The 9,993-nt window shown below is 36.0% G+C and overlaps 1 protein-coding gene across 2 annotated transcripts in view; it reads left to right on the top strand.

Annotated features, from left to right (window-relative positions):
- Positions 1 to 3,770, top strand: part of BRINP3 (BMP/retinoic acid inducible neural specific 3) — a 307,089-nt gene extending 303,319 nt beyond the window's left edge. For both annotated transcript variants that reach the window (XM_087930393.1, XM_026703240.2), the window contains exon 8: positions 2,279 to 3,770. In XM_087930393.1, coding sequence (XP_087786519.1) covers positions 2,279 to 3,395 — 1,117 coding nt within the window. In that variant the 3' untranslated portion in view covers positions 3,396 to 3,770. The remainder of the gene's footprint in view (positions 1 to 2,278) is intronic.
- The last annotated feature ends 6,223 nt before the right edge of the window (positions 3,771 to 9,993 follow it).

The following is a 9,993-nucleotide window of genomic DNA, read 5'->3' on the forward strand; positions in this document are numbered from 1 at the left end:
TGTCCTCTCAATCTACTTTTTAAAGAGAGATGAATGAAATGGCAGTTATATAAAGGGATATCATTATTATCTATTCATCACATTCTAAAAATATACAATATTCCAATAGCACAATATTCTGCTATATTTTATCCAGAAAAATTTGCCATTTTTTCCCCAGTAATAGTAGTTACTGATAAGAATAAGAGGAGAAAAGTGCCGTTTTGAAGTGTCTCTGCTTCTAAAGCCAATGTTATAATGTGCAATACTCATTAAACCTTGAGGGAGTCCAGTTGCTCAATCCAAATTGAAATAAAAGTTGTTGGTAATGCTTCAGGGACTTTGGATTGCCTTGAGACAGACATGCATTTGAAATTGTGTAGGTTCAACACAGATTCAGCTTTAAAACTAATTTATAATTGGAAAGAAATGGTGGTGTGAGGTAGGAAAGTTGTAGAATATGATTTTGAAATTTTCAGAAATCCAGGAGAGATCTATTTTTAACTAATATATATTTAGCGATGTTTCTTATAAAATGGACAGAAGAGATCATGCAGTGTTATTGGCAAGGAAGAACAACATTTTGTAACATGAATCAATATATTACGTATATTATCTTGAGTACCATAACAAGGGGTGTTTTGTTGGTAACAATATGAAAATCAAGGGTGGGATGCTACCGGTTTGGCCCGGTTCTACAGAACCTGTAGCTGCGAAGAGCAGCTGACCGAACTTATTCTGTGTTTGGCGCACCCACCTGCCCGGCTCTAGGCTGTCCTTTACTCCCTGCTTTTCCCTCCTCAGCTGCTTTGCATGGCACAGCTGAGGTTGAAACAGCAGGAAACGGGGATTTTCAAATGCTATCCACCAGAGCGCAGTGCTTGTCAGCTGTCTAGGCAGCACAGCTAATTTCTTGCAAACGCTGCACACATGATTGTCCCCAGTTCGGAGAACTGGCAAATTGCTCCACTGGCTGGCCCCTCCCCTCCCCGCCCTTACCTGGCATGTGAGCCATCCAACTTGCCTGGTTTGGTAAACTGCTATTTTTCCTTTATTTCCCCCGACCATTATCTGTTCGGTTCTGCCAAGAGATTTAGATTAGCTAGGAAGCAGGAAATTCCTTGGATTTCTTGCTTTCTAGCTGATCTAGAAACAGAGCCGAACCTTTCTTAGAACTGAAGCTTGTCAGTGCAGACTCAGGTAGCCAATTGCAGCTAATCTCTAAATTAATCTGATTCTGTGAGTAATTCAATCTGCCTGCCTGCTTTGCCTGCTTTGGGGTAAAAGTTGCTCTTTTTTAATAAAAAAAAATCAATATTTACATACATGATGTGTTGTGAGTTAATTTTGTGAGTTTGCTTGCTAACAAATTTTATGAGTTTGCTTGCAAGCAAATTTTATGTGACAGACTCAGATAGCCGATTGCAGAAAGATAGATCTCTAATCTGTGATTCTGTGAGCAACTCAATCTGCCTGCCTGCTTTGCCTGCTTTGGGGTAAAAGTTGCTCTTTTTTAATAAAAAAATTAATATTTACATAAAAAATTATAATATTTACATACAAAGCCATGCCCACCCAATCCCATGACCACCAAGCCTCACCCACAATTTAGATGACACCCACAGAACCGGTAGTTAAGAAATGTGAATCCCACCCCTGATGATTATGGTTCTCTATTTCCTTCAGTGATCTTTTTTTTTTTTTAATGGAATTTTCTGGTGATCATTCATCAAAGAGATAATTGTGTGTAATCTTTTTCAAAGCAGCCTTGAAACATTGAGACAACTGTATCCTATATAAAGTTCTGCTTATGCACTGAGGACCTTCCTGATTGTTCCCATGTACATATACATAAACAGAGCAGAGGAACTGAAAGCAACATGATTGTGTGCATATGCACATGCAAGAATCTTATGAAAGCTGTCAAAGCAGCTGAATCAATCCTTCAAGAAGCTTCCCTTTCAATGCTTCAAGGAAACATTATTCTCCTATTATAGAGGATTAGTGTTTATTTTTGTTGTTGTGGGGTTATAACTTGAGTGATAATATTTTGTTTTAGACACTCCAGGAAACTGATGGTTGAAGTAAGATTGTAAGCAATAACTTTTTAGATTGCACCTCATTCTCTTAATCATTGCACTTTAGAAAGTGTTTTTCATTTAATCTGAATTAATTATGTCAGATTTTTTTTTCAATATATCAGGAAGTTTTCACCTTCAAAGTGATTAAAAATAGCTTAATTGTATCATTTTGATCTACCTCTCACTGTGTATTCATTAATTTCACATTTGCTTTACAGATCATCTCTCTATTGGCTAAATCGCATCCAGTCCTTCCTTTACTGCAATGAAAATGGCCTGCTGGGCAGCTTTTCTGAAGAGACTCATTCATGTACGTGCCCGAATGACCAGCTTGCCTGCCTTGGCTCCCTACCATGTAGTGTGGGAGCTGGTTCTGCCTGCCTGACATGTGCACCTGATAATCGTACCCGCTGTGGGACCTGTAACACTGGATACATGCTGAGCCAAGGGCTTTGCAAGCCTGAAGTGGCAGATTCCACAGAACATTACATTGGGTTTGAGACTGACCTCCAGGATTTGGAGATGAAGTATTTATTGCAGAAAACGGACCGCCGGATTGAGGTCCATGCAATCTTCATCAGCAATGACATGCGTCTCAATAGCTGGTTTGACCCGTCCTGGCGCAAACGGATGCTGCTTACCCTAAAGAGCAACAAGTATAAATCTAGCCTGGTCCATATGATATTGGGAATGTCTCTTCAAATTTGTCTCACTAAGAACAGCACCTTGGAGCCTGTCCTGGCTGTTTACATCAACCCTTTTGGAGGCAGCCACTCTGAGAGTTGGTTTATGCCTGTCAATGAAAACAATTTCCCAGACTGGGAGCGGACTAAACTGGACTTACCACTTCAGTGTTATAACTGGACGCTGACTCTAGGCAACAAGTGGAAGACGTTTTTTGAAACGGTCCACATCTACTTGAGGAGTCGTATAAAGTCAAATGGCCCCAATGGCAATGATAGCATCTATTATGAACCCCTGGAGTTTATTGATCCCTCCCGAAACCTGGGATATATGAAAATCAACAGCATCCAAGTGTTTGGCTACAGCATGCACTTTGACCCGGAAGCAATCCGAGATTTGATTTTGCAACTGGACTACCCCTATACTCAGGGATCCCAGGACAGTGCACTCTTACAGTTACTAGAGATCCGGGACCGTGTAAATAACCTTTCTCCTCCTGGTCAGCGTCGTCTAGATCTTTTCTCATGCCTACTGCGTCACAGACTCAAGCTTTCTACCAGTGAAGTGATGAGGATTCAATCGGCTTTGCAGACCTTCAATACCAAATTGCCAAACACAATGGATTATGACACAACCAAATTATGTAGTTAACCATAAGTGTGAAGCACAACAGAAAAACAAACAAATCATGGAGGCGTTTTTATAGTGCTTTTGTGGAACAGTTTATGTCTGGAAGAGTAAATTTAAATTGTCTTTTCAATATCTGTCTTATATCAGTCAATAACGTTGGATGGCAATTTACACCCATGAACAAATGCTGACAAATGAATATATTATATCTGCAATTTTTTTTGGCTTTGTTTTATGAATGAAAATAAATACTGACACCTGTCTAGAAGACATTCTACTTTTTACAATAAATTTCATTTGTAATTTTATATGTTCCGTGGCAATGCTTTTGTGCATTACATCCTCTAGAGGGAACATAAAAGGATACCAATAAAATTTTGTAGCTGAACAGTTATTAAAAAGAAATGCTGTGGGATTTGTTTTTTTTCCCTTTTCGAAAGTGAATAACATCTTTGATACTGTAATGTGTGACCAGAAAGTTGGGTAGAGGAGACAAAGGAATACCAGTCAAAACAAAACTTAAAAGCAACTTAATATAAAATTCTTCTGTAACTCTTGAGTCATAAATCTGAGTGTTCCTGTCAAAGCAAAATGTCATTTCTTATTCATGACTTACTTGTACCTTAACCTGCTAACATGGAAGGACCTTGCTTTTTCAGGATGTTGTACTGTGTCATACAAGCAGTATATCTCTAGTGGCCACATATTCTGTTTTAGAAAAGCTAAAGCTCTGCAAACTCTCTAGTATGGTTTAAAAGAAAAGAAAATACAGGAAATGTGTCCAGTCCCAGGGGTGTCAGATATGAACATCAAGCCAATATGTAAGAGGCATTTGTATCAAGAGCTATACACAAATGCCTTATCTCCTGCTAATGTGAAAATGAGCTGACCATCTTATATCCATTCATAATATTGTCTCCTCTGTCTGTCTGTCTGTCTGTCTGTCTCTATGTATCCTATCTATCTATCTATCTATCTATCTATCTATCTATCTATCTATCTATCTATCATCTATCTTTCTATTTATCTATCTATAGCACATATATAGATGTATAGATGATACATAGATGACATATATAATTTTTTTTTCACTTTAAAACTCCCACCAAACACTAAAGAATGCTTTTCTCATAGATTTCACCCACATACTGTGTTGCTGTTTGTTCCCATCTTTTTGGGGATCTTATATATGGATCTTTAACTAGAAGAAACCCTTTCTTCCTGTTAAAAAAGCCATTCAGGCAATTTGGAATTAAACATTTCATATTCTAGATTCAAACTCTACTTGAAAATATGACTCAAGCCTGGTAAATATCAGTAGGTATGTCCAATACAATCACATTATTGGGTCAGAGCCTCCCCTGGTTTCCATTGCCCTTCTTTTTAGAATGATTGCAATTTAATCTAAGATGACTGCTGTATGTGAGTAGAGCAATCTTAAATCTCTTGTTCAAATATAGTTTGTGTGCATTCAAGAAATTGCATGTAGGTCTCCCAGTTGAATGTAGGATGGTCAGTGGCACAGCCAAAGGAAAGTAAACATTTAGAGACACCTTATTTGTGTGACCTTTGGCACTCTTCTTAAGCACACTTTCACATTCATTCTAGTGTTTTGCTGCAAATTATATAAAATTGAAGAAAAGAAAGGGTGGGAGGGAGGAAATAGACTAGATTTTTACTTTCTCCCTTCCATTGCTATGTTCATGTCTAAAGCAGGCTCTTTAAGTGGTTGTTTGCTTTGTGTGAGGTACCAAACTTTGTTAGTTCCCCCTGAACTGAAGATTACCTACTCTGTAAAGCAGTCATGTTTTTATCTTACGCCATACTTAATACAAAGTGAAGACTTCAGCCAAAGACCTAGAGGACAATATAAAACTAAGTTCAAAGCACGTGAGCATAGTCACGTTCAATCATCTCTACATTTGAACTTGAATTGCCACAAAGGTGATTTAATATGCAGAAATGTCTATAATTGCACATGGCTGCAACAATATATCTTTTAAAGTGCACTGTTAAAGGTTGTTGCATACACACAAGCCTAGACTAAAATGTTTATTCCGAAGTCTATCACAGCAAGTTTTAGACAAGTTTGTACCTTGGAAAAGTTTGATCTCATTGATTGATTTCACTGATTTCATTGATTTGGAGTTTGCCAAATGTTCCAGGGCTGTGGATAAAATGGGAAAGTTGATAAACATCCTGAAGGAAAGTAACAGCAAACTGTTATTATATTGTGACAAGAAAACAAAATGAACAATGCAGTTATTAAGAATGGAACATGAAACAAAGAAAGTTTTGGATTTATTATTTGAGGATTGGAATAACACTAGCAGATGGTAGAAAGCATGCTATGAGCCCCATCAGTCCGGGTGTTCAGGCTAGTGGGTTCCAGAAGAAGAATCTTCTCTGCTATTGCACCTGCCCTCTGGAATATGTCTCCCTGATCTTTTTTGCTGGGTTGATTTTATAGCATTGTACATATATTATTATAAATTATACAGTTTTATCTTTTAATATTGTAAACCACCCAGGGTTACCATGTGGCAAAATGGGCAGACAATTTAATAAATACATATATACAGTACATACATACATACTTGCATAAATAGTTATGCCACTTCGGCTATCTGGCTGGATAAGGGCCACATTAGGCTCCGTGTGACATGTTCAAGGTTTCATACCAAGTGTGGATGGGCTTTCAACCCAAAGATGCCTGATGAGAGTAGTTTTAAGAACTACTTAAAACTGTACTTTAGTATCTGCAGAACATAAGCTTGCCATTTAGCCTCATAAATTTCCCAATTTTTTAAAAAAACAGATACAATCAAAGCCCTTATCTATCACATAGCTTGATATATAACTATGATACCTATTAAAAAGGTTGAGTCTAGACTCACTGACCTGTGCTGGGAATGCCTCTAACTAGAAGCATTTATCTTCTTTAAGATTATCAGCCTAAAAGTGGGCTCGAGGCAAAATCTGGTTCAATATAGACTACACTTATTAAGGAAGATTCTACAATATTAACTTTATTTACATAGGCAGGTATATATTTGTTTTAAAATATGATATTGATAGAATAATGATTATTGTTCTATGTAGTTGCAACATAAGTTTAACATATATTGGTATTACATAACATCATGTAAATAATGCATGGGCATTGTCATGATCTTATCAGATCATTTTCAATTTTCCCCAACATTGTCAGATTTTTTTTGGGGGGTAGGGGGGTGGAACATAAATATTGTTAAGAAGAAGAATCGTGTTGTGACAACTTAATTATGTGTGACAGCTTCCCTTGAAAAGTCCTTGAAAAATGTCTCAAACCCACTCTTTGTTTTTGTTTTTTTGAAGTATTTTGCCGAAAAAGGGACTGACAAATTGATGTTTAATTTAATTTTAAGCAGAAATTAAAGACAATGTACTAATTCCTTGATTCCCCATTGATTTTGTTCTCTGGGGCAATGTTTTGTATTTTATAAAAAACAACAATGCTAGTTGTATAATGAGCTTTTCCTCTGCCCGCCCCCACCAAAAACCAATATATACTTTGTAGAAATTAGATACTGGATTGGGTCCCAATTTGGACACATAATTATTTTCTGGCAGAAAGTTTTACATTTTATTAATTAGTAATGTGACCAATACACTGAACAATAAACTAGCATAGATAGTAGTTATTCATAATACATGGTTGTGTTTATTCTTTTAAAATTTAAAATATTAATGTTCTACTTTTTTTTTCTAAAAGTTCTTCAGGCAACTTGGATCCTCATGTAATTATTTTCTTTCCCATTCATTTCAAAAAGCTTTGGCTCCATGAGAGTTTCTTCCTTTTTCATTTTTAATGAAAATCAACATTCCTTGGGCAAAACTGTAGGACTTTGAAATTTTTTACCTATGAATTAAGTCATCTGAGATTTTTGGTTTTACAAGGAAGGCTCCAACATGCATTTTACAACTATATTTCTTCCCGTATTCTTGGCTGTTTCTTGGTAAAATGCAATATAATATCATAATGCAAACCCAATCTCTTTGTACTTATACCTTAGAGTGGAAGCTAACACATATGAGTTGGGGTTTGCATTGTTATGTTCTTCTCACTTTTAATTATTTAAATAAATGGTCCATTATTGTTTATGCCAGGAGTTGCGTAAGTAATCAATGAGGAATCACTTTTGAGCAGAATGAAGACATATACCATGCCCCAAACCAAATTTGGCTAGAGAGTAAATATTTATTGCAACCATTTTCATGATAAAACCATTACCTCTGTTCTCTTGTGAATTTCAGAATAATTTTGCACATTCTTTCTCATTTCTTTTTAAAATTTTCCCCATCTTTATAAAACACATCATTTAAAAGGAAGTGTATTGTTCAATACTGACATTGCTTGGAATAGAAACTATTTTTTTCCTAGCTTAGATTTTCTATCGAGCTTGGGAAAAATGGAGAGTTTCATACTTCAGTGGGTTTTACTTGCAGTAAAAAATGCTTTCTGAGTCTAGTCACTAAGAAAGATTCCACACTAGAAAGTTGATTGTACAGCATGATAGTAGAGAAAAGTACCGCATTTTGAAATATGCAAAATATGCTAAGTGTTTGATAGCTTCTGCTTTTTAGGATCAACTGTCAGCATTAAAGAAATAAGCAATTAAATATATACAGTAGACTAGACTTCAGAAAAGATGCCATGATATGTCTATACCTACAAAAATCAGAGCCATGCAAACCATTATATTCCTTGTGATACTCTGTGGCAATGAAAGTTGAACTTTAAAGAAACAGAATAGAAAGACTATTGATGCTTTTGAACTTTAGTGTTGGAGAAAACTTTTGAAAATACCATGGACAGCCAAGAAAATAGATAAATGGGTCACTGAACAAATCTACCCAGAGTACTCCTTCAGGACACAAATGTCCAGGTTCATTTTTTCCTATTTCAGACACTTCATTGTATGTGAAAACCTAGCTCTATAGTGAAAGATTTAACGCTAGGAAAGTTGAAGGAAAGTGAAGAAGATCAACCAGTAGCAAAATGGAAGAACTTAGTTACAGCAACGATTGTACACTGATAGAAAATCTGAAGGACCATGTTAGGACAGATGATTAGGGAGAAATTTTATCTATGTGGTCACTAAAAGTTGACACATAGATCAATCAGTATTTTCAAAAGTGCAAGGTATCATTCATTGCTACAGTAATAAGAGAGTAGTTGTGCATGTGTAAATCTGTCCTAATCATAGTTAGAAGGAGTGCAATGCATAAAAGAACCAGTCTCAATTTGAAATGCAAGGTTGCTCCCCATATCTACACTTTCATATTGGCTCTGAGAGAAAGAAGAAGGGAACTTTGTTGATTCTTTGGTTATATGATCCAGTGGGCAGAAGTACAAATTAGTAACATATTAACTGAGTTTCCTGTCATGTCATATTTTATATTTATATGGTAGTGATGTAAGTAGTTAAGAAAACATTTTAAAATATTCTCCAGCTTCCAGTGCCAGTGTAATGAAAACAGCAGGTTTTTTTTCCTAAATTACTCTAACAAGATTTTTCTAGGGTACACTTATCTTTGCAAGACAGGGAGAATATTCAAATTAACCTCAGAGGAACATTAAAAGCTTAACAGGACCTCTGTTGCTTCCAGTGAGATGGGCTTTTTCCTTTTTAAGTAGAGCAAACATCCTTTTTCCATGCATTTTTCTAAGTACTTCATTAAGTTTAAAAATGTTTCATTAAGTTTTATTAAATTCATTAAACTGAAAGACTAAGAAGTTCCACTCTACAGTCAGCAAGAGCCACTTCACTGAACATGCTTATTGCCCTTGTTAATTCACAGGATGTTGCATGATACTTTGGGGAGAGTTGCTTCTGTTTGCTTTGGTTAATATAGTCCAAGGAAGAAGCAGGAAGTCTCAGAATAAAATAATAATAGCCAGTTCCCATACTGACCCATAAAAATATAAATGTTAATTGTAGAGAGCTATGAAGTCCTTAGGACTGTATAAATATTATAAGAATAAATGTGGAATCTGGTTAATAAATAAAGGGACCAGAAGAACTAAAACATGTTTACAATGATTATATTCTGCATGGGTCATATTTCTGCAACATAAGCTTCACCAAAAGTATTCACCTTTCATATTTGCCATAAACTTCCATCAATCTTATGTGGCGACTAACGATTGGTTACCAACATATCTGGAAAGGCACAATGTCTATATGTCTGCCTGCTTGCCTGCCTGTCTGACAGACCTACCAACTTACCTACATGGAATATATGTTAAAATGAAAAATCAGATGCAGATAGATCTACTTTAGTAGGCAGTAAATATAATGCTATTGTATTCACCGAGCAATGCTACGTAGCTTTACCTACAAGTGTAAGTCCAATGACAAAATGAAAACATAAGCATACCAAATCCACTGAGATTAAAGAAATGTGAAAATGATTTCCATTTTAAAATAATATCAGTGGAAACGCCTAGTGATAGATGTACATAGAGTATTAATGTGTGAGGGTGAGTTTAGTTTTTAAATTTTCCCGTCTTCCGGTTAACCATGTTTCTATTGGTTTAAAAAAGGATATTCTATCTTGTTGATGCCCATCTTCA

The sequence above is a fragment of the Pseudonaja textilis genome, chromosome 3 (genome assembly GCF_049901715.1).
Source record: "Pseudonaja textilis isolate UNSWEBS1 chromosome 3, rPseTex1.2, whole genome shotgun sequence".
Classification (NCBI taxonomy): domain Eukaryota; kingdom Metazoa; phylum Chordata; class Lepidosauria; order Squamata; family Elapidae; genus Pseudonaja; species Pseudonaja textilis.